The sequence below is a fragment of the Phaseolus vulgaris genome, chromosome 10 (assembly GCF_000499845.2).
Source record: "Phaseolus vulgaris cultivar G19833 chromosome 10, P. vulgaris v2.0, whole genome shotgun sequence".
Lineage (NCBI taxonomy): Eukaryota > Viridiplantae > Streptophyta > Magnoliopsida > Fabales > Fabaceae > Phaseolus > Phaseolus vulgaris.
The window spans coordinates 43,063,159-43,088,712 of record NC_023750.2 but is presented as its reverse complement, the minus strand read 5'-3'; the positions used below and the strand labels follow the sequence as shown (position 1 = coordinate 43,088,712).

General features: G+C 29.4%; 3 protein-coding genes, 1 long non-coding RNA gene and 1 other non-coding gene across 6 annotated transcripts; 1 reads left to right on the top strand and 4 right to left on the bottom strand.

Moving 5' to 3' along the window:
- Nucleotides 1–300: 300 nt before the first annotated feature.
- Nucleotides 301–4,603, bottom strand: LOC137818328 (uncharacterized). The gene is made up of 4 exons (XM_068621677.1): nucleotides 4,432–4,603; nucleotides 3,782–4,295; nucleotides 2,824–3,050; nucleotides 301–565 (listed from the first exon to the last, which is right to left on the bottom strand). The coding sequence occupies exons 2-4, from the start codon at nucleotides 4,003–4,005 to the stop codon at nucleotides 558–560; spliced, it is 459 nt and encodes a 152-aa protein (XP_068477778.1). The 5' UTR covers nucleotides 4,006–4,295; nucleotides 4,432–4,603; the 3' UTR covers nucleotides 301–557.
- Nucleotides 4,604–4,990: 387 nt separating this feature from the next.
- TRNAR-UCG (transfer RNA arginine (anticodon UCG)) lies at nucleotides 4,991–5,064 on the top strand. Its single transcript has one exon. It is a non-coding gene; the product is annotated as a tRNA-Arg (tRNA).
- A 2,423-nt stretch (nucleotides 5,065–7,487) lies between these two features.
- Nucleotides 7,488–12,695, bottom strand: LOC137818325 (heat shock 70 kDa protein 14-like). Of its 2 annotated transcripts, none has more exons than XM_068621674.1 (10): nucleotides 12,609–12,695; nucleotides 11,178–12,390; nucleotides 10,615–10,842; nucleotides 10,443–10,538; nucleotides 10,100–10,315; nucleotides 9,300–9,488; nucleotides 9,065–9,211; nucleotides 8,764–8,913; nucleotides 8,543–8,673; nucleotides 7,488–8,123 (listed from the first exon to the last, which is right to left on the bottom strand). In XM_068621674.1, the coding sequence occupies exons 2-10, from the start codon at nucleotides 12,345–12,347 to the stop codon at nucleotides 7,925–7,927; spliced, it is 2,526 nt and encodes an 841-aa protein (XP_068477775.1). In that variant the 5' UTR covers nucleotides 12,348–12,390; nucleotides 12,609–12,695; the 3' UTR covers nucleotides 7,488–7,924. The 2 variants fall into 2 exon arrangements, with proteins under 2 accessions (XP_068477775.1, XP_068477774.1); XM_068621673.1 differs by having other exon boundaries at nucleotides 12,482–12,681.
- A 2,347-nt stretch (nucleotides 12,696–15,042) lies between these two features.
- On the bottom strand, nucleotides 15,043–16,461 carry LOC137818784 (transcription repressor OFP14-like). The gene is made up of 2 exons (XM_068622393.1): nucleotides 15,805–16,461; nucleotides 15,043–15,467 (listed from the first exon to the last, which is right to left on the bottom strand). The coding sequence occupies exons 1-2, from the start codon at nucleotides 16,353–16,355 to the stop codon at nucleotides 15,218–15,220; spliced, it is 801 nt and encodes a 266-aa protein (XP_068478494.1). The 5' UTR covers nucleotides 16,356–16,461; the 3' UTR covers nucleotides 15,043–15,217.
- A 6,988-nt stretch (nucleotides 16,462–23,449) lies between these two features.
- On the bottom strand, nucleotides 23,450–25,033 carry LOC137818838 (uncharacterized). Its single transcript, XR_011082149.1, has 2 exons — nucleotides 24,573–25,033; nucleotides 23,450–23,771 (listed from the first exon to the last, which is right to left on the bottom strand). It is a non-coding gene; the product is annotated as an uncharacterized lncRNA (long non-coding RNA).
- Nucleotides 25,034–25,554: the final 521 nt, after the last annotated feature.

Genomic DNA, 25,554 nt, shown 5'->3' with positions numbered 1-25,554 from the left:
ATTCTCATTCCTTTAATAAGGAACTACATGGACAATGTAACATTAGCAATTAAACTATGTAGAGGAAGATCGACCAAAAATGTGGTGCAAATTTATCAATCAATAAATAGTTATAAATAAATAAATTTGACGAAGAGGTTCAATCTGCTACCTGATATACCAACCTCGATAAAAGTAATGGGACAGAAAGAAGTAACATATAATTCCAAGACTGCAAACAGAAGCGAAAACTCACAAAAAGAGTAAAAAGAATAGAAATCCTATCAACTAATGCATCACCTTAACCAACAACACCAAAGGGAGGGAAAATCAAAAATAGAATATAAATAAATTACATCAAGACTTCCAGTAATTCCTGAAAATTATGTACCTAATCTCGTCTGGTTATATGTTTCATTTCTATTGCAACTAAAGAATTAAAAGAAAATGTAGGTTTTTTAACCGCAGAATAGAATTATTCACTTCTTGGGCTGTATCTTGTAGATCATCCAATATAAAGAAGCAAAAGTGGTTACCATCCTGCAGCACTTCTTTCTTGAAAAATGTACTTCAGCCAATCAAACATCTGCAAGGAAGTCGACAGTATTAAGCCACAGGAATAGTTAACCATCTTTTGGACAGTATATAAAACAGATTGCTCTCTGACTCATCATTATCTATAAACGATAATCTATATCTATAGTATATATAAAATGAATACAAGGTGCTGGAGTGCACATTTTTGTGCCTTGTTATACCCCCGTAAAGCTAGTTAGGTAAACCATTATTTATTTCCCAGTATTCTATTCTTTATCTCTCTCTTATTTTATTTCTCCTCTTTAAAAATATAGAAGGTATGAAGTCTCTTATTCCCTAGTCTATAATAATATTTTTCTATAATCTATAATAAATGGAATACCCTCATTTGTTATATATATATATATATATATATTGTTAGACTACTTTACCCTTCAACTGCACCCAAAACATCTACTACTCTTTACGAGACTTCCACATCAAATTAAAAACATTAAACTGATAAAAGAATTAAATTTAATAATTTATGCAAAAAATAAAAATCTGACAGACAGGCAAAACTTTCTGTCTTTCGCTAGTGTTGACATAATGAAAATTCTTAGTTCTCGAGGGGTGCTTACTCAGAAAGACTGCAAGTTTAAACAGTTTGCAATAGGATAGTCTCCCACACTCCAGCCAACAATTGGAGTATGGATCTACTTCTAGTAAAATATATGAATAAATAGATTTTAAAAGACTTACAGGTTAACGTAACTTTTTATAAATTAAAATATGTTCGCGTAGATAGACCTTATATTTACTAAATATTAAAATATATGGGCTCCTCTTTACCCAAAAGAGGTCATCATGTGATATACGTAGCTGACCTTGCCTTTGTAGGATGAAGCATTTGTTATTGTTGTATGGGCTCCGCTTCAGGAGAATGTCTCTTTTCCAGTGATTCCCTCTGGCACTGAAACCCACAAATTAGACTTCTTTGCCCTACCTCACTGTCAGTGTCATGTCTAACCCAACCTTTGTCCGTTCTTATTGATCAATTTTGGTGAAAAAATTGCACAAACCATTCATTATTATAATTATTATTAGTTGCATTAGGGTTAAATGTGTGGTTTGGATCATACCCATTTGTTCTTTGTGAACAATTTTAGATATAGCGGTGTTTTTTCGGTTTGTTCCTGCTGGAATTTGGACTGGCATCAGTTTGGGGTTTACTTGCTTCTCTCTGCCTCCGCTGTTTGCTGCTTAGCTAGCTGGGTAGAGAACAACGACAACTATATGGCTGGGTTTCAATTTGGTCCTTTGATGCCGGTGGTGGTTCCACAGCCTCGGGGTATTGGCTGAATTGGAGGTATTGGTTTAAAGCAGGGCTTGGAGGCTTGGTGCCAGGAGGTTTGCACTTGTTTGGGTTTTGACCACGTCGGAAACTCTAACAGCCTTGAGGGAGACGGTGAAGAGAGGGGGTGGGGCAGTTGTAGGTGAATTTCAGAGGGAGGTTTGGAGGAAGGATCTTTCAATAATTTCAAAAATAGTTCTGTAATGACCCTTTTCAAGCAAGGGGAAGTTCCCAAAGCAAGTAAGGAGTCAAACTAAAATAAACAAAATTAATTCTTCTTCCCCTTCTTTCATTACTAAAAGTACTATCTATATACCAGTGGATCAGGAGCCAAGAGGCTGTCACATTTCCCAGTACAAAACAGGATGAAAAGGGAATGTAACAACAAAATATAAATTGGCAGTATCCTAATAGAATAGAAATAATCTAGAATTTTACATGTGTCATAGGGTGGTGACTCAGAAACTAGAGTTTTATTTAATTGTCGTTTGCTAATATGTAACACTTTTTATCTCAGCCTTAAATCTAATTGGAATACAGATACTCTAATTCAACTTGGTATTGCAGAGAGCTTGATTATTTGGAGAGGGGGAGCTCTGACATGAGCTACCAACAAAGAGAATAGCATAAAACTTAAAACTTAATGCAACATGATATCCAAACAGAAATGAGAATATAAAACTTAGTGCATAGATTAAGGTTTTTCCTTCTGATAATGTTCGAAATGGGAAAAGGCAAGAAAAAGAAAAAAAAATAAGCACAACCTTCACAACATACATATAGTATTCAAATGCTTTGCCTAACGCAAATTGAGTTTAACAGCCTGAACATATATTCAGGTTTCTGAAAATAAGTAAACACAATAAAAGATATGGCACAATATATAGATATAAAATATAACACAAGGAAACAAAACTTTAAACAACACATGTCCAATTAGCCAGCTAAGCGTACACGAAGGAGGAAATTCTTACTTGAACGAAATCGTGTTAATGATATCTCCTGGAGTTCCCGCTTCATGCACAGACGTTCACCAAGCAAGGCCATCACTGCAATTCCAGAACCATTCACAATCCACCATGTTATAGAGGAGGGCCAACCCCCATACACAATGCATATAAAGAGATGGACAATGTAGAGTGTGGCTGAAAAATCCAAGCACTTTCGTGATCTTTCAATCAAATAAAACATATATACCGCCCTGCATACAAAAATAGTGGCATAAGAACAATGTCTACAACATAATTTGAGCAAATAGTGCACAGAAGCCGTAACCCAACAGCTAAGAATGCCTCCTTTGGTTCAATCCTCCCACTAAAAATAATCACAGAACAAACACAACATTGGACAGAATTTCTAAATATAAAACAAATAATTCCACTAGATTTAGAAAAAAAAAACATATTATTTCTGATTTCTTATTTAGTAACATTCCTAACAGGGTCTAATTTACAAATCAAATATCGTTTCTTTAACATTCCAAAAGCATTGATAGAAAGAGAACTTAAAATTCCAAATTAAAGACACAACTATCTCAAAGGTCCCAAGTGTAATTTTTGTTTCTTTTCCTACTCTAGAATACAGCACAATCAGTCCAACACAAGGAGAACAATCACTCAAACGGCTTTAACAATGAACATTCATTCATAAGCTTAGAGGCAGAAAGCTGCTAAACCAAACCAAAAAGGAAAATGATGAAGGAAAGAGGAAAATATGCTAAATACATGGTTACAAAAATGCTAAAGGTTTGTTCAGAAACTTCAGGAAGCAATCAATAGAATAAGTAAATAATGAAAGCAACCTTCTAACCAGTAAATTAAAAATTACGATACACTACAGGGAAGTAGAGTCACAACTCACAATCAGTAATCAATTATAGGCCAACTAATGACAAATTCAAACATTTTATTTAAGGTGTAAAAAAACAATTACCCTGAAACTGAACTGAGCAGAAATGAAGCAATAACACACCAACCAGTAACGGTGGAGGTGGTAATGGCAACATAGTCAAAGAAATAAACGAGACTCATCCGAGACACACGCGTGCCAACAAGTATCGACAAGAGCAACCCCAGGGTGATATAGTACAAACATTGAAGACACACAATTTGAGCAACAATAAGCCAAGGGTCCCATACCACCGCACCATAGAACATGACGCCGACCAGACAAACTCCCTCACAAAAACCTAGTCCTCCCAGAAAACCTCCTCAAACAAATCGAAACCAATTCTCAAACTTCCTCCACTACAGCAGCAACCCAGTAATCCAAATCTCCGCAATTGGAGCCACACTACTCGTCATTCGACAAAAGGTACAGAATTTAGAGACCCCAGTTTCCTTAAAGCACTTCAAAACCCAAATCAAGGTTACCCAAATGCAAACGATGGTTCCTGCACCCTCAGATCTGGATTCTGGAAGCGGTAACTTTTCACGGGGAAAATCGACTGAAAAATAAGATCAGCATGAGAAAAACAAATCAATATAAGTTCGTGATCGATTTATCTTACGGGAAATTGAAGAGAGAGATTCCAACTTTGTAGTAACAGTGAGAGGAATTGAGGGAGAGTGAGGGGAAATTACAGATTGGGAGTAGAAGCCGAAAATTGAGAAGGGTAAGAACGAATTGCTGTTGGAGAGAAAATTGGAGTGTTCTCCAACGGTGATGGCCACAGATGAAAATTTTGGAAGAACAATTGCACACAATTTCACTAAGCATTGAAGTTGAAACTACAAAGTGTCGTTTTAGCTTTCTAATTTGTCGTTTTCGTATCTTTGGCATATATAATATACACGTAAACGTATATGTATATATATGTACGTAATAAGTATGTACGTATATAAGTATGTACGTATATTTATAAACACTTGTACTTATTTTTCAATAAAATTGGTATTTTTCAAACCAATGATAAAAATCGTGTTAAAAAAATATGCATCATAATTTTTTAAACAAATATTGGTAGATTAAAAGAGAAAAATATATTTAAAATATTATTAATCTTGATATTTAATTTATTTTAGAGTTTAAATTCATCATAATTTTGGGTGCAATTTATGAAACATATTTGAATATCTTTATATGCATGAGCAATAAATGTTATAGATTTAAATAAAACTATAAACTAAATCTTTCACAGTTGACCGCATAGCGCAGTGGATTAGCGCGTTTGACTTCGGATCAAAAGGTCGTGGGTTCGACTCCCACTGTGGTCGAATTTTTTGTGTGTTCTTTTCTTTTTCTAATTCATTTAAAATTTTATCATATAAGATATCATTTCTGAATGTAAAATATGCAATAAGAAAATAAATAACACTTAATTTTTATTCTATGGTAACATAAAGTTTTTGTTATAATTAAACAAATATATATGTTAGAGGCAATGCCAAATATATTTAACAATATAAATATATTAATGTATGTAATTTTCTTTTTAGAGATTTTGAATCAACCAATAAATATGCATATGTTAATATATTCATGTATATAAGAAAAAACAAGTACATTCTTATTAATTTTTAATTTTTCACTAATTTATTCACCTACGAAACTAAAATATCTTAAGTGAATATCTAATAATCTATGTATATATAAAAGGAATTATCCTCTTTAATTATTTTTAATTTGTTCTATTTTATTCTTATATTAATATTTAATTTTATTATTATATTATGGCTCATCATTTTTTATTTTTTCTAAAACATATTAAAACCGTTAGAAATAATTTTGAATGTATAAAAGTTTTTTTTAATTTAATTTTCTTAAATATATTTTTATTTTTTCAATTTTAACGCTACTTTCCAATTTTAATAATTTTTTAGATTTTATCACCTTTTTTTTTCTTTTTTGCTTTTTTTCACTTTATCTCTTCTTTCTCAAATATCTTAAAATTTAATAAAATAATTTTCATGCTCTCTATGTGTCTCTCATGCTCTCATATATACACATAAACCTATATTTATTTAAATAAATATAAATATACATATAATAAAAATAAAAATAAAAAATACGGATATAGTGTGTGAAACGTCTTCTCCTAATAATTAATTAATTAAATAATGAGGATTGTTGTTTAAATTTTTACAATAATCATTTCTTAAACACAACAAACTTTATTTTAAGTTGTCTGAATAAGAGTTATAATGACATTTTTATTATTATTATTATAATAATAACAGTATGCTCGTAATGTGTTGATAGATCACTTCATTAATTTTCATAATTTAATAATAGTGTGTTCTTTTTCTTCCATTACATTCATAATATCTTGTTGATTTAAATTTTACTATCATAATCATTAACTTTAGTCAACACTACGATTATATTGTTCTTATCATCGCCATTGGCTACAAAACAAGATAACTTGATTACATTATATGATGTGCATTAAATATAAGATAGGAGATACATTTCTCTATAATTATTTATAAAAGAAAAAAAACATATAATATGGTTTTCACATGCTAAAATTACTTTATACACAATAAAAATAAAACTAGTTAAACTATGAAAAAATATTTTTACAAATTAATTTATAGGTAAACTAATTTTAATTTATAGAAAAAGTCATTCAAACAAACAAGAAATACTAAAAACAACCATCAAACTCTAAAACTTAATCAAGACACTGTGTTCGCGTCACTAGTTAATATGTAAATCACATGAATTGATGTGCACTAAAAATAATCATAACCTGTAAATTTTTTATTCTTAAAAATTATAAACAGAATATTAAAGTTCAAAAAATCTGAAAATGTTCACAACCTTCAACCAAATACCCTCAAGACCACTCATTCACTCAAACTGTGTTGACCAACTAGACGAGTAGTTCACTAAAAAAAACTTACCAACTATGTAACACAGACATTGATACGAACACTTATACGAAGATACGTAAAATCTCTAAAATGTAGAACACGAGGATATGGATCTATATATTATATAATTATTATAAATTGACAATAAAGATTTATGTGCCCAAGTATGATCCAGAGTATTTTTGAACAGAAAGATGTTTTCATGACTGGTTCACAAAGATTTGTTTCTTATTTTTACAATCATAATAACAATTTATACAATAAAGTTTGATTTTTAAAAAATTAATGTATTTTTCTTTTTTAAAATTGTGTTAGAACTGTATTAGAATTGTCAGAAATTTAACAAATACTTTTTGAATTGGACACTTCATGAATACATGTCCTACAGGTATCGAATACCGACACGCCATTTAAGAGGAGTATCCGAGCTTCATATCTTACCAGTCACAGTTCCATAACATTATAATCTTCCAGCCAGATCAATCCAATTATATTATCACTAGTTGTTCATCCAACCATTATTTTAGTATTGAGGGACTAAAAGAACAAAAAGATTATAAGGATATTATCAACCAACAAAGGAATGAAAATAAAAAAAGGAAAACATGATGTCAACTTGAAGTCAAAAACCTCAAGTCAAGAATGTGTATTTAGAATGTCGACTCCTAAGTTATATAAAATTATTGGACAAATCAGAACACATCATAAATCATACATGATTTTAGCCTACGAAAGAGGATAAATTTAAAGAACAAAGAGCAGCAAAGATAAGTGTTAAGAGAAAGGGAGGATCCACGCGATATCAAGATAATACCTGTGAGGAAATCTAACTCCACTGTGACATTGTTAAAACGACAAGAAAAGCCGAACAAAGGCCATGAAACATAACAATAGTTATAAAGTCACCTAAAACAAAAACTTGAGTATTAAACGGGAAACAAACATTATAATTCTTCATCTTCTAAAGATCTTATACAAATAATCTATAAATCTAGAGGAAGTAATTTTGGCCAATTCTCACCAGACATGGAAAGGCAGACCATGCTGTCGTATTGTATGTATTCTGAGGTAACACCATAATATTAATTAAAACTTACAACCAATCGAGAGGGTCCCACTTACTCCCAACATTAAGGAGCCATTCACAGTCCACCCATCAAGTTCTTCTTTCCGAGGCCCAATGCATACTCAAATGCTTGTACAAAGGTACAGAGACTTTAGTCTGAGTATGAACTTGAGTGCAAATCAACAACAAAAATTATGCAGAGCCTGCGTTCTCAGACTTATCAGTCTCCATTGGTTGGCTACTTCTATCCCCAGTATTTTCGTTACTGTTGGCATTATCATCATCCCCTCGAGGGTGTTGCTGCTCATCATCCTGCGGAGATGGGGCTCCTGATCCAGTTGAAGTAGTTGGTTTGGTTGGCCTTGGTTTTGTCATAATTGGCTTGCAGAACCTATTAAAAGAATAAATAATTTTTCAATAGAAAGAAAAATGAACAATTAACACAGAAAAAATAAATATTGATAACTCTAAAAGTTCAAAAGTGACAACTAATCCTTCCCCAACTCGACTAGTTTTGAAGTACATTAAGCAATGGCACGATAATGGACTAGCAACAATGTACAAGATAAAGTGCTTTCAATCCCTATAAAAATAATTACTAAAATTAATATGATTGGATGCAATACCCGGTAGCAGAAAATTGTTATACGTAGGAATTTAAAACACAATTAAAGTTTAAGAGAATCAAAACCAATAAAAAAAGTGCAAAAATTACTAAAATCAAATGAAGTGACACACAGTGACTAAAAAATACTAAAGCCAAATGATTTCTAAATAACCCAAATACTACATGAGATTTTAAATATATACCTATCAACAATCTCAGCTTTCTTTCGTATTTCAGCTGACAAGAGTACAGGGTTGACATATTTTGGAAGTGGGTTTTGTTGTTGTTGCTTCTCCGTAAACCATTTCTCAGCTTCAACACATTCATTTATGACCTACAAGCATTAAAAAGAAATCAATTTCAAATTTATTCGCAAGCAACCATTCAAAGAAACAAGAGAGAGAAAATTTGAGAAGTCATTAACCTTCTGTTTCTCACTAATGTCAATGTGATCAAATTTGGGGTCCTTCGACTTTGCAGCTTCTCTATAACTATTTATACAGTATATGAATTGCTCAATTATACTACCCCTCTCCATGTATTCTTTGTAACGCCCTTCAATTGGATCACCTTGCTGCAATCACACATTGCTTATGTTAAAAACAAACATTATGTTTGTGCATAAATAACGTAGGATAACAATAACAGGGCCCGTAATTCCTTTTCTTTGTACAACTTTTTAGTTTGATCGAGGGATGGGAGGAAGGATTTACACAGATTTATACCTTTTTTAGTTCTTCAAGCTTAGCAATATATACACCTTTAGTTTCATCTTCACCCTCATCATAAAGCCAATCTTCCACTTCCTGGAGTTTGGCAGTAAAATCTTCTCTCTCTGAAGCAATGACGAACTCTTGGTATTTGTCATTAAGCTGAAATGTTGATGGAAAAAAACAACTTGATGATAGGCAATTTTAGTTTATATCATACCATAAGTAAGAGAAGAAAGAAGTAACACACCTTGTTTCTCATGTCATAAACATAAGCCTCAACTGCATTTTTCTTGTCCTTCGTTTCCTCCATCACACGATCTTGCAAAGCCATTTCAAACTCCTTCTCTATTGCTTTTTGGACATCCAAAGGGACCATTGCTCCATAAACTACCTCTGATATAGAAATGCTTGTTTTTTTTACCTTTTTCTTTGGAGCCTGAACCCACAACATTAACAAGTTCAGTCAACCAAAGTACAAAATATCACCAACTATATTGAACAACTCTAGTTGAGACACACAAAACCAACAAGTATAGAACATAATATTATTGTACATGTCTGATTTCTTCAGTTTTCATATTTTTGTATAGTAAAAAAAGTGGTTTCCCTATCTCTTTTACAAATCTTTATAAACATAAAGAACAAAACAAAGAAAGTGTTATTTTTTTAATTAAAAGTAAAAACAAGAAAAAAATAGAAAATGTTTTCTCAAGTCAACAAGCCCTAAGATTTATATTTAATCTGTAAAATCATGCAAGTTAAATAAAATAAAGTATGATCCAAACACGTGAATTTCCACGTTAAAACTCGACAAGTGTCATATTTGTGAAATTTTTCTGAAAACTTTGATTTCCAAATGGTTTAAACAACTTAAACTATAGCAGCACTATAGTATTACTTACCATAACACCAAAAAATAAAATAAAAAAACATAAAACGAAGAGAATAAAAAAATACAAATATTGCTAAAAAAATCGACAATGACCTAAAGAAATGAAAAGAAAACGGCGAGCACATGCCTAAATATTTTTTTTCAACATTACTTGCCTTGGTATCAGTGTTTGTTTGCGAAGGCTTATCTCCATTCTCAGGAACACCATTTTCAGCTCCCGAAGCAGTACTAACCTTTTCATCTTGCACATTTGCACTAGTGTCATTGGAGGCTGGAGGTGTAGCAACCTCAACTGGGGCTTCGTTCGGCTTAGTATTTTCCCCTGCTGCTTCTTTGGTAATCGGAACCTCAACTTCTTTTTCTTCCAGGAGCTAAACAAAACAACTAAAAGTTGTTAGATCACAAGAACAAATGCTCTTTGTTTACTTAGTACCATAAGTTCACAAGGGAGGTTATTGTAGGTGAGGGGAGAAGGACCCTAAAGCCAAAAAAACTTACCATTGCAGACTCGAGAGATACAATTCCATGAATATTCAAACGAACTTTCACTTTCACTTTTGTCCTTTCACTATTTGCAGTTTGGAATGGACCAATCTGCTTACACTCAAAGAGTCACAACACTGCCAAAAGAAATGTAACATACAAAGAAGAAAGTTGGAACTTGGCTTACAGTATATGTGCTAATCTTGGCAGGTGTTTGCAGCTCACTGACATCGCCATAATGTACATCAACAGAAAATGTTCCTGACCTGTAGAATGTTAGAGCTTTGATACTTGGGATTGGATTACCCTTGGGAAAAACAAGGGAACTCTGCTGATTTTCTGGTGCATTGTCCTGTGCATCTGGACCAGTACCTTTCCATGTAAGGGAAATCGAGAAAGGAAGGCTTTCATTGATCTTCACGTTATGAAAAGGAAAAAAAATAGCAACATCATACCACATGCAATGCTTAATATATCAACAGTTCACAGGGGACAATTGGCAAATCAATGTAAAAATCAAAATAGAAACCGATGAGTGAATTTCTAAGGGCCTAAACATTAGACATCATAGATATGTAATTAAAATAATATCATAATGCTAAAATTCATAAATCATAATTCCCAAAGATCTGTACAATTTTACAACAAGTTAAAGACAACAAACAAACAAGCTTCAAAAACCAACAATGGCACAAAGGGTCCTTCTGAATTCAAAAGAAATTGAAAATAATCCAACATAAGAAACTTTACCTGAAATTCTCGTACTTTAAACGTGGGACTAAGAATTGCACATTCCAATGCACAACCCTTGGCAACACACTCACTAGCATTCATTGTTCGCCTAGGCTCTTTCTTGAAAAACTCAGTCAATATTTTATTTACGGCAGGTACACGAGAACCTGAACCAACCACCTCAACCGTATGTACATTTTCAATGGTAAGACCTGCTTCAGCAAGTGCCCTCTCCAAAGGTCCCCTCACACGTTCCAAAATTGGAAGACTTAGTTGCTCAAACTCGTCTCGCTTCATGAAGCCCCGAACATCCTTCTCGTCCATCAAACACTCGATGTTGAGAGGTGCCTCACTATTTGCACTGAGCATCTTCTTCATCTTCTCACAGGCAGCCCTCAACCTTATGCAAGCCCTAGTATTCTGGGCAACATCAATCTTATACTCCTCCTTGAACTTAGTAGCAAAGTGATGGAACAAAACCTCGTCAAAATCCTTACCACCTAAAGACCTATCATACGAATGAGCCAACACTTTCAACTGCCCCTTCTTGAATCCAGCAATGCACACTTGCATGCTAGCATGCCCAACATCAACAAAAGCAACATTCAGTTGATCGTTTTCTGGAAGATCCGTTTTGTAAATCCCATATGCCAAGGCAGTGGCAGTCATCTCGTGAATCAATTGCAGCGGGTGCAGACCAACAATCGTGGCCGCATCCAACACCGCCCTCCTCTGCAAATCAGTAAAATAAGTCGGAATTCCAATGCAACAATCAACAACAGCCGTACCGAGATTCTTCTCTGCAATCTCCTTAAGATTCGACAACATCATGCCAAACACTTGTGTAGGTGTAAATTTCCTAGCCTCACCCAAGTACTGCACGTGAATCAACGGGTACCCATCATTCCCCTCGGTAACAAGAAACGGCAATGACTTAAGATCCCGTTGCAATTCGGGATCAGAGAATTTTCTACCAATGAGCCTCTTAAACTGTGATATTGAATTCTTAGGGTTCATCATACTGGAGGCAGCACCAGCAGAGCCAAGGAACCGCTGCTTTTCACCAAAACACACAATGGCAGGCGTTTCACGTTTCGACTCGTCATTGAGCACAACGTCAATCCCTCTCTGCCTCGCAACTGCAACAATGCAGCTCTCGTTACCGAAATCAAAACCCACCACACTCATCTTCCTCAATCAAAATTCCGCCCAAAACAGAACAAAATCAAATCTGAAAAAAAAAAATCAAAAATCTCTCGTCATTACACCATTCATCTACACATTAAACATAACAATAACAAACTAAATCAACTTGCACTAACGATAACTTGAAGAAAAATCAACATTCAAAAAACGTGGCAACGTTCCATCATGCATGAACATAAGCAGTGAAAATTGAACGATGGAATATGAATGAAAACGTAGAAATCGTAGAGTTTGTAGTTTTACCCAAAACAAAAAAAAAAGGGGAAAAAATATGAGATTTTGTGGAATTTTGGTGTTCTGATTTTAAATTTCAGTGGACCTTTTCCAATTGTTGTTAAACTCCTAAAACTAGCTTTTTACCCGCTCAACGCACGAGAACATTTTAATTAATTAATATATGTTATATATACACGTTTTTATTAAAATTAATTAAACTTAAACTAGATAATATTATAACAAAATAGTTGGATAATATAGTTATATAAACATATTTACTGTAAATAAACTCAATTAGTTTTTAAAGTACTAGTTTCTTTTATAGAATTAATGTGTATTCACATTTTTTTATATTAACAAATATATTACTTTATTATTTTTATGAATAATTAATTAAAAATAAATAAAAAATATAATTTATTTTGTAAAAATAATATTAAAAAGTTATGTAACTGGTATTTAAACAAAAACAGAGATTATTTAATTATTTTAAAATAAACAAATATTTAAGTATTTATTTTATTAAATAAATAAATGTTTTTTATTTATTAAAAAGTATTATTTTTCAATTAAAAAATATACTAAAATAAGATACCAAATAGTATATATATATTTAATATAATTTACCATATTAAATGTTTCTCCCACGTGTCAAATAAAGGATATCAAATATTTTAAGGACTTATAATACGATTTTCTAATATTTTTGAAAGAGCATATTAAATATTACAAGAAATATTTTGAATTGTCAAAATAAAATTTTATCCATATTTGCAGATACATTAAATTTATGATAATTCAATTCTACTATATTAAATAGTATTTATTTTTTAAAATAAATTAATTACTATATTGATTAAATTTTAATATAATTAATATAATAACTAATTTATTTTAGTTACTAAAATTAGTTTTGTAATGATAATATATAATAAAAAAATATTTTAAAAAATAATGAAAGGTTAAATTAGCAATAATATCTACATATTTAAAATTGTTTACATGTTAAATATAAATTATCTGAAGGATTAATCGAACGAACATTATCAGAGATCTCGTATATATCTTTTCGGCCCTTGAAAAGGAATATATTTTTTAACGTAGTAATTTATTGTTAATAAATAAAATTTAAAATATTCTTTTTCAACTTAAATATTACAATAAAAATAAAATTTAGTTCTTATATATATAAATTACATTATATTTTAATAATAATGTAAAGACCAATTTGAAACGAAAATTAATATAAAAGATAAAAAAGTTAACAAATATTTTAGTATATTTTAAATTTATGGCTAAACTAATCCTTCTTTCAATATAATAGAAGTATAAAATTATTAATATTGCCTAATACGGTATAAAAACATTAGACAAAACTTATTTTCAAATTTTTTTAAGTTTCATGTCAATATAAAAAAAATACTTATTCTTATAAATATAAAGAAGAAAAAGAGGAAGAAACCTAGAAAGTCTGCAATGAATTTTTCTTGATTTTACTTTGGAACTTTCAAAATAGTAAAAAACTATAAAAAATCATTAAATCTTTAAAACTTAATTTTGAACCATCATTATAATACCCTGAGAATTAAATAATATTAATATAATAAACATATTTTGTAAAGATTTTCTTATTCTCCTTCAATAATTTATTCTAGTATGAAGAAATATGAATAATTTCAATAAAATTAGAATGTACCGTAAATTATTTAAGTATATAGTAAAAATTAAATATTAATATAATACGTTTATGGTGTAAAAGTCGTGTTCTCTTTCATTATTCACTTTAATAGGATGAAAAGCTTTATGCAGAAAGGGTTTCTAATTATCCTCAATTATTTAAAAATTGTTATTTTTGATATATAAATTGATTAAATACATTCTACAAAGTATGTTATACATGTATGAAAATTAAAGATAAAAAAACTCTTTTCATGTTCCAAATTAAATTTATTGTGAACATACATAATTCATTATTATATAAGACTAATTAAAATAACATTAATAACTCAATAAACACAATATATATTTATATGAATATCTCTACAGGTTAAAAATAAGCTATTCAATACAAATTTATTTCAGAATTAATACTTTTATTTTATTAAATGAATAATTAAAATCATTAATGTAATAACTTATGATACACATTCTATATAATTGACACACCCAATTAGTGAATATTTTCATGTTCAATCTTTATTGTAAAAGTTGGCTTATATCTAGTTTCAACATAAAACTTTGTTGAATAGAAATTTATCCCCAAATATTAAAATGATGTGAAACTAAAATAAATTTCTATGAAACATGCATTTTAAAAAGTTTATGAGTTATTACATTCGACATTAATTAATAAAATGGAAGTTTTTTTTTCATGTTTTCTTATTACGATGAGGAGTGTGAGACCTCGTGAGACGAGTGAGAAGTAATATATTGACAATTTGTATCAATCTACAATTATATTTTTTTTATAAAATTTCAGTTTTTTTAAGAAATGACAAAAATACTCTTTCTTCATATTTTCGATGGTATGAAATGACGAAAATATTTTTTCTTCAGATCACAGATGGTATGAAATGACGAAAATACTATTTCTTCATATCACAAGTTGTATAGGGACCAGTTTGTGAAGGTATCATTTAGGGCGACTCAAATTCCAAGGTGATTGCTTCCTTTGTCTTTCGCACCTCCCTTCCGATCCTAACAGTCCGAACACTCTGCGGCGGCTGGGGCTTCGCCAGAGAAATCTCCGGCGGGTGGCGCATGGTGGTGGCCACGTCCACAAAGGCGCTGAGAATGAACTTGTGCCACTTCTTCTGGTTCAGATTCATGTGACAGAACAAAAGCTCCTGCATGAAGTCCCAATCCACCTTTTCACTCTTCTTCAATCTATCACAAAAATCAACAACATTAAATCTGCACACACTCAAAGAATCGTCTCTGAGAAAACTTCACATCGATCAAATCCAAGAAACAAAGACTGAAAACTGAAATTTCACATTAAAAAATCTGAAGACTGAAAATTTGACTAAATTTTTTTTATCAACAATAAATAATATATACATATCAACCACTTCAGAGATAATTCAATCCATTTACAAATAAACAAGACAAAAAAAACACAAGACAGATCATAACAGAAAAATTATAACCCAATAAAAAACAAACTCTACCACTAAACCAAAACGAATAAATACGCACAAGAGAATAAGACACTTTAGCATACCTCGCTTCAAGCATGCCCTCCATGGAGCGGCGGAAATCCTCGCTGGGTCTGGCGGAGTTCGCCAGGACAACCACACAATTGCTCGGAACCGCCGCTTGATCCTCCGCACTCTCAATCTCCGACATGGTCAAACTGGATCCTGCTTCGGTTGTGGTGTCTGTGAAGAGGTTCAGTGGCGACTCATCGAACCTGGTGGAAGAGTCGAATCTGATAGAGTCTAGTTTGAGAGGTTTATCTTCTTTGGGTTCTTTGGTGGTGGTTGTTTCTTCCCGATTCTCGAGGAACAGGTTCTTGAAATTCTCAATGAGGAAGCGATCAATGTCTGCTAACATGGCTTCGTCGTCCTTGGTGGTGGTGATGATGTTTTTGTTGTTGTCCATGTCGAGAGAAGGAGTCCTGGGATGCTTGCACCCTTTCAGAAATTTCTTAGAGGATAATTGATTCATCTTACGTTGGCAGGGTTTGATTTTGGAGAGGTAGTTTCTCAGGGATTTTGAGATTTTCTTTGACATTTTGATTTTGGGAGAATTTAGGATAATGTTTTTGCTCATTGGGATTTCAGGAACACAGAAGAGAAGAATGAAGAGAATAATGAAGACTGTGATTTATAAATGAATAAATCAGTGGATTTGGAAAGGACTTGGAGAAATATTTTTCATGAATTTGAGGCGTGTGTTCTTTTTTTAATTGTTGTAAAAAAAACATGGTTCTTGTTGAAACTTATGATCTTCAAATCAAATCTCATTCAAATGTAGAATTCAATTCCATTTTTGCCAATTTGGAAGAGTAATTGAGAGATTTTTTTCTCGATTTATATTACTTTTAAATAATATTTCATTTAATTAATTTTAAGTCACTCTTAAATTTATTTATTTTTTATTTGAGTCTCTGTAAATTTTATAAGTATTAAAAAAATTATATTTTTCCGATGAGTTTATGTTTAATTTTTCTATTAATTGCATAATTATTATTATACATTGTTATTTTTTTTACTTATATTCACGTGATAATAAATGTGAAATTTTGTAATTAATAAAAAATAATATTAAGATTAATGAAAATAATAAATGTTTTTTATTATTTTTATTGGAAACCTGTTGAATAATAAGTGATTGTCGGTGATGAATATAATTGTATTCACAAAATTAGAATTTTAACAATGGATTATTAGATGGTAATCATAAATAAATTCATTGTTATTTCTATTTTTGAACTTTAATTATAAATAAATTATTGGACTTAATTGTTATTTTTATTAGTCTTGAGTTTTAGGGGCAGTATACAGTTTGATACGAGTGTGTGTTTCGTAAATGTTTTCAATGAAGTGTTATCTTTGTGAGTGAGACGAATATGCGAAAGTTTAAATTGTTTATTTGAATCAAAACGTGAAACGGAATATGAGAAGAAGAAGTAGAGAATAAATGTAAAGTATTTCTAAAAAAATGGAAACAAGTCTTATGCAAAATATGAAAAAACAAAATTCGTGATAAATTGGAAACAAAATTCGAGAATGAAAAGTTGGATAAACTGTGAAAATATTTAAACCAAAATATTATTCTGAGATCTATATAGTAAAGAAAGAGGCTTCAAGGAGAAAGGACGAAGCTTCACACTGGCGTTAAAGTTTTCTTTATTTTATTTTTTTGTAATTATTTCATTTGGCCTCTGTATGAAAGTCTAAACTCATTTCGATTGATTTTCTTGTAATTTCACGATGAATTATGATGTTTTATGCCATTAAAGTTTTGTTCTTCATTATCTGACTGTCCGCTAAAATTTCTACTTCTTTTTACTCTTTTTTTATTATTTACTTTATTTTTTGCTAAACAAATTCAACTCCCCTTTTACCTTGTTGTTACTTCCAACCCTTTTGATTATAGATAAGTTTTGTATATTATCGTAATATGATTTATTATTGAATTTTTTGGAAGATGACTTATATTCATCTCAGCACAATTATACTATCATCTTTTTTGTGTAAATCGATCTAGCAATGTGTTAGACGGTCTATGAATAAATCATTTTAATTTGATTGTAAACGACAATTATTAGTCATCACTACCCACATCAATGATGATTACAACGATACTTTTTTTAATCATTGTAGGTGATGACGTGAAAGCTATCGTGGATTAAAAATAATCAAATTTACAATAAACTTTAAATTTAATCAAATATAATGTTTTTACCATTTTATTACTTTCCTTATTCTATAAAATTGATCATAATTCTACACAATTTGTTTGATGTGTACCTAACTTTTGTGTTTCGAGAATGGTTTGAATGTGGACAATTGAAATGAGAGAAAAAAAAGGAAAATTTTGAATGGTGAATAGAAGAGGAAAAGGAAGATTAATAAATGACATTTGAATGCGTGCTTACTTTGAAACCCATGGTAACCATTAATTGCAATTAAATAAAAACATAAACATAGGGTTTAAACTTTAATGATTTTTCTAAGTCGGCAACAATAGAGTTAATTAATATAAATTTATATTTTAATGATCAAGAAAAATAATATTATTAGTCCCAATTGAAAAGTTAATTTTAATAAGTTTTGGCTTTTAAAATTAATCTCATTATATTTTGAAGATAAATTTTGTAGAATTTTAAATTTCAACTATTAATATTTTTAAAAAATATTTATACTATTGCTTAAAAATTTATTTTGCGGTGTTGAAGAGAGATATTAATAAATAAAATAGTTATTGATATATGAGGTTAATTGTACGATTCACAAAATTAAGTTACTTATATTAAAAATCTTAATATTTAATTTAACGTTTGTGTACCAAAGTGTTTTTAACATAATCTATTTAAGGAATAATGCGTTGTAAATTCTTTATATAAAGTCTTAAAATATTTATAAAACATTGAAACGCTTTTATATTGTATTATTGAATTAATTTATTTTGATGCATGAATAAGTGTCAACTTTGAAATTACCTAAATACAAATGTCCCATTTATTTAAAATATTCTGTATAAAACTATTGAATTAATATTAAAATATTTAATGTTGAATGATTAAATTTTAATATATACAGAGATGTTGAATAATTTAATATAAAAGTACACGTTTTTTAATTTGTTTTTGGAAAATTTCATATTTTAAACTGTAAATGAGCGTTGACTATACAGTTTTTAATTGCAAATGTGTAACTTATCTATAAAATTTAGCCTTTTTTAAGGTAATATCAAAATGTTTAACATTTGTATTTGTATTATTAAAATGTATTTTATCTTATTTTTAGAAAATACTTACTTAATTGTAGTTTGATTATATTATTATTAAATAGAAACTAATTTTAAAAAATTATTTTATTATTATAATTAAATTATATATTATTTTATAAACTAAAAATTATTGATATTTAAAGTAATTTTTATTATTGATAAAAATTTATAAATTAAATTAAAGTTTGAAATACCACCTACTTTATATTTTAAAATAATATTTAAAATCTTAATAATTAATTAAATAATTAAATATTAATTTATAAATTAATTTATAAATTTTTATTAATAAAAAATATTTTACACATTAATAATTTTTTTTATTTATAAAATTATATATAATTTATTCAATATAATAATTAATTAATTTTTATTTAAAATTAATTTTTATTTAATACGTTTTTTTATATCATCATATTAATTGAATATTGTTTTACCAAGACCACGTCTTCTAACAGTTGATTACAAACTAATTAATTATTAATAACATCGTAAAAGAAAGAGAGTTACATTGGTCAATGGTCTAACAATTACTTGTCAAACTTTTTAATTGCTTCTTGATTTCAACAACATATGGTTTTTGTAATTTTCACTAATCAACCAGTCAAACCCAATTTACATAGTCAACTACAAGTTAAGAAATTAATAATTTGACTATTTTTAACATGTAAGTTTTTTTAAAAACCTTTTAAAAAATAAAAGATAAATATTATATAACCCCTCTAAAATACTATCAACTCTACTATAACTTATAACTTAATAGAGGTTTGTACCAAATATTCAATAGTTCAAATAAACTATAATCACAACTTAATACTAAAAAATATATATTTACTTATATCTTTCGAAAGACATATATTAAGTAAGTCCTATTAGAAATAAACATATTTTTTTAATAATACTTTAAAACCATGGGCACATGGTAAGTTGAAAACATCCAAAATTCAGAACTCATGATGTTTCAAATGTGCAATAAACTCTCCTTTAACTTCTCACTATTAAAATCGAGATCGAGACAGAATGACTAAAATTCTTTGAAAAATACCTAATCTTTATCATAGTTTATTAAGAAAAACTATGAAATTTAAGATCCAAGAGTCAGTTACATGGAGACAAGTTATTAACACCTTACCACTTTCGCTCTAATACCTTTAATTTAATGTGCAAAATAAACATGACTTTTAAAATGTTGGTTCTTCCTCCAAAAATTAAACAAGATGCGTGTGAAAAATACTTTTATTTTTTAGAAACAACAAAAATATCTTTAAAATTATTTATCTGGACCCAACAAGAATTGTCCTTACTCATACATATTTCTATTGCCAGCGGAGAATAAGGTACATAGTTTTTTAAAAGTAGTGCAAATGACATAATTATATTAAAAAAAATTTTGTGAAATTTCAATAAATTGAAAATTGAAAATGCATGTGACCATACCATATTCTAAATAATTTAATTAATTAATTTAATAAAATATTTTAAAATAATAAATAAAATATAAAATGAGGAGAGTGGTCATCCACATATTTTTAAATTTATAAATATATTGATTAGTGTCTACTTCAACACTTTTAAAACAACATGGTGGCTTTTCTTTTCAACAAAATCCTTCTTTTTATGCTGAATTAAACTTAAAGTTCACATCTTAAATGATATAAGAGTTATTTAAAATTTATTATTGACTTAACTTCATTAGTTGAATAGAGACTAATATAAAATAAGTACTAGCTAAAATCTTGCTACTAGTTAAATACCAATTTAAAAATTATTTTATAAATTTTTATTAACAATTATATTTTTGTCAAAAATAAATAAATTTTAACAAGATCTTAAAATATGTGACAACTAATTACAATTATGATTACAAACAATATATGAGTGACAACTAATTTGCACTATTATCTTATATATGTGACAATATATTTATTGTTGTTGTTATTACATATAATAAATAGTGATAATTATTTTTTGTTACAATATAGTTTAATTTTAATGATATTTAAAATATTATCATAAGTAGATCAATAACAAAGTATTAGTGACAATTTCATTTATGTTAGTCATGATCTTTTTATAACTTTTAGTTATAAATATTTATATCACTAAAATAAATTTATTGTAAAATCATATATGACTTATGTCTAGTTATAAAAGGTATCAGTCTTGTTTTTGTATACACTTGACTTTCTTTATGTTTCCGCCTTACTACCAAACTTCCACCATGTTATTACTAATACAAAAGAGTTATACACTTTATTCCATGTAGATTTTCATAAGGTGTTATGTTAATACTAACATAGTAATTGTTGTAGTAGACGAACTTTCACTAGTGCAAATGAGACTTTTTATGACGGTTCTACAAGACTTTTTATGATGGTTCTTATGGGGATATAGATTAAGGCGATATAGAAAGTTTGTACTTTTTATGTCGGTTAAAAAACTGTCATAGTATGTTGAACTTATTATGACCACTATATATAAATTGTCATAAAATGTGTTAAATATCTGTCATAATATGTTCAAAAGGAAGTTTCTATGACAAATATTTCTAGGACAGTCATAAAAAATATGACTTACTATGATGGTTTTCATTAGAACTGTCATAGTAAGTGATTTTCTATGACATATATTTCTATCACCTGTCATAGTAAATCAGACTTTTTATGTCATACATTACAATAACCGTCATAGTAAGTTTCTTTTTTTATAAAAAAAAATATTTGTTTTTTAAATTTTTTTTCCATTCATTAATAACAATCATCTACATTACAATTTTCAAACAAACTCATTCATTTATAATTCAATAAACTCATTCATTTATAATTCAATGGTATCCAATAGATATTGTAAAAAAAAGAAAAAATTAAACAAAGTAATGAATTTTACATCTTATAAAAAAATACTTAAAAAAATAAAGGCCACTACATTCTAATATCTTCTATATTTTTATCATTGAATGGAGCTTGAATGAAGATGGATAATTGAATAACTAAAAAAAAATTGACTTAATCAATAAAAAATAAAACTCACAATTAAATAATTAAAATATTTGAGTAAATATTTTAGTATGTCTCTCCATGAGTCAGTAATAAAATGATTGTGTAAATGTGCTTTATTTCTTTAAAATTTAACTTACTAAGGATGTACTAGCACTGCAGTAGTAACACATCTTACAAACATAAACTACAAAACATTTTCAGCACTTTTGTTCTTATTATTACTCCCACTTTTTTAACCCCTCCCCACTTCTATGAGAATTAATTAATTATTAATTAGTATATGTCCCTGTTGTGTGAGTAGGTTCCCTTTATTGCTTGATACCAGATATAACATTCATGTAGTATAGTACTTTGAACATTTGTTAATAAAAAAATTTATATGCATGTTATTTTAAGTTTTGACTAAAAAATATTATGGTTGTTTAATTGTTAATATCAGAGATTATAAAAGTTCCACTAAATAATAATAGTGCAAGAATGTCAATTATTCACCATCATGGTATAATAGTAATAAGAAACAATCATTCATGAAATAATAATGTATGCATGGTTATTTCTGATATGTTATTTGCTCCAAGCTTTATCTTTGTGCCTTGTACTTGCTGAACTCTAATATCTAAAATGAGGAAGTGGATTGTGGAAAAAAAGTAGTAATTAATTAATTGGGAAAGAAGTTATAGTCCTTAGAGACACAGAGGAAAAGAAAAAAAAGAAAAAAAGAGAGAAAAGGTAAGGAGAAAGGCATGAAGAAAAGAGGTACACCACTAGGTACTAGCAACTCAAAAACAAAAAATGAACAGGACCAAAGCTGGGGTTGGGTCTGAAAAGGAGTGGGAGGTTTTGTTCCTCTTTAAGCCATTCTTTCTCTCTAATTATTAATGAAAAAGACAAATGTATTATCTAATCATTTATCTATAAGTTTTCCAAATCCAGTTTATGCTTAAGTTAAATGTCATACTGATATAATTTTATACTTATTTTCATCTAATAAACCTTCCATTTGTATTTAATTGTTTATATTGTCTCGTTAACTGTAGTTCTTCTTTAGTTTGATTTATATTTCATTAGATTATATCATTAGATTGCAAATGTGTGGATCATTCAAGACATACGTTTGATATACTTTGCACTCCCACTTTTATTGCAGTATTGTTTCATTTGCCATCTGGTTACACTTAATACAAGTTTACAGGCAGAATGTATAAACTTAAAGTGTATTGACATTCTAGTTTAGTAAAAGAATTTCAGTATTTTACACTTAATATCACCAATATATGTGACACACCTTTTAATATTTTACGTTCCACTCTTGGAGTGAAAAGAGAAATTTCACCTGTTTCAAAAAGTCAGAAGAACTTCAATTAGAGAGATAAGTATAAGCTGGAAAAGTGATAGGAATACCCAAATATAGGATGAAACTTTGAGTCAAAAAGTTCTCATAAAAGATCTTTATATTCTAATTAATTCTTACAAACTCTCAATATATAGTAGTTAACAAGATACAAGTAATATTCGATGCTTCCTAATGGTCTCAAAACCTGTTGAAGTTAAAAAAGAAACAAAAATTGAGAAAATCTTGTTTACTAATATTTATAAATTATAAGACCTTTTCTGTTTTATATAGCTGAAAAGTATAACTCTTCCTTCTTCCTGGCAGCTTGTGCTTCTACTATCTTATGATTTGCTCCAAACATTAACATGCTATCCTCATTTCTTTTGTACCTGTATCCCACTACAAAAAAAAATATGCAAAGAGAACCAATAAAAGTGATTAATATGACAGATAATAAAATTACTCAACGCAACATTCTCTTTATGTATTTATTACCCTGTTTTTTTTTTCTAACCAATACTCAACATTTGAGTATAACATTCCAATATCACAGAAATGTAGTAAGTCATTCATATTGAAAACTTCAAGAATATTGTAAGAACATGGATAAGAGTCCTCTAAAAGTTATTTCTCATCGGCACTGTAAACACTTTGTCTCAGAATTTGAGTCTTCTGATGGAATCCAAGATGCAGCTGGATCAAAGACAAAACTTGAATTTGAATTATTAGGTGTAACAAGAGAACTTTGCAATTGTATATGTATCATAAACTACCACCAAACAGATGTTAGAAACCAAATTATTAGTTCAAATTTGAAATCACAAATGATTCTTAACATTCACCTTAATATCCTCTTCTAGCTTCAAAATAGTCTCTGCTAAAAAACTTATCACAAACAAAAATTGAAAATCATGAGCACAAGAATACACTCTATTATTATATGCTCCATTTAAAATCTTAAAATAAAAATAAAAAGTGATTAACTGTAAGCCCGAAGGAGATCGTTTCAATGAAAATAGAACTCTAATGATTTGCAATTAAATAATGATTGATCTAAAATAAAATAAATACAGCAAAAGTGTGCAAGAAGAGATGACAATGATGACAAATGGATGATGCAAAGGTAGAAGAGAAAAACGTATATGTTGTGTGGAAGGAACAAACATAAACAATACTGGAATCAAATGAGAGCGGGCTCACCAAAATCATCGAGGCCAATTTCGGAAGTTGTTTGCCTGCTAACCGGTGGACGGAGGAGCTGGTCGTTCTCGGCATCGACTTCTTCAGCAGTCATCGCCACCAATAGACAACTCCGTGGAAAAACTATTGCAGTCACGCTCATAGTGAGCGCTACGAGATATCATCTACGACCACACCGGCAATGAGATTTACTTGTCGTTAGATCGAGGAGATTTCGACTCCAGATCCAAGCAATGCAGGCTTTTGGAATCAATTGTGGTTCTCTTCCCCACCGAGAAACGATTTGTTGCATCCTCCGCTGCATTCACGCCTCCAATGTCACAAGTACGACCGCAATTACCAGACAAAGCACAACCACAAAGGAGTGAGCACAACAACGAAGAATGACGAGAACTCGAAAGTGAAGTCGCGCCACATTAGGGTTTAAAGAAAAGAGTTTGTTGCTGAAGAGAGGAGAAGAAGTCTGAAGCTGAAGGAGAATGAGAATGAGAGAATGTAAATATTCCAAAACGTAAAAAAAAAAAAAAAAGTTACTATGTCAGATAAAATTAAACATGACATGGTAACTAATGTACTGTAACGGTTAATCAGACAACCAACATAATAAATTAGATATTTATTACAAAAATGCCACTGTATTACTTATTATGACAGGTATACTATATCCGTCATAATAAGCTGTCATTGATTCCTGTTTTTGTACTAGTGTTTGTCAGAGATAACACCTCGTCTCAACTTTTCAGATGATTCAAAAGACAATGTTAAAACACATGTCTATCAAAGATAACACTTCATCTCAACTTAATTTTTCAAATGATAGAACACATGTCATGGAGTCTGACAATCTCTTTAATGAAAATTTGGGTCTATTTTATCCATATAAGTGCTTATCTTAATAAGTAAAAACTGAATATGTTTCTTAATTTGTCTACTATCACTCATATAACACTATACATATTATTAATTCCGACAAATGAGTAAC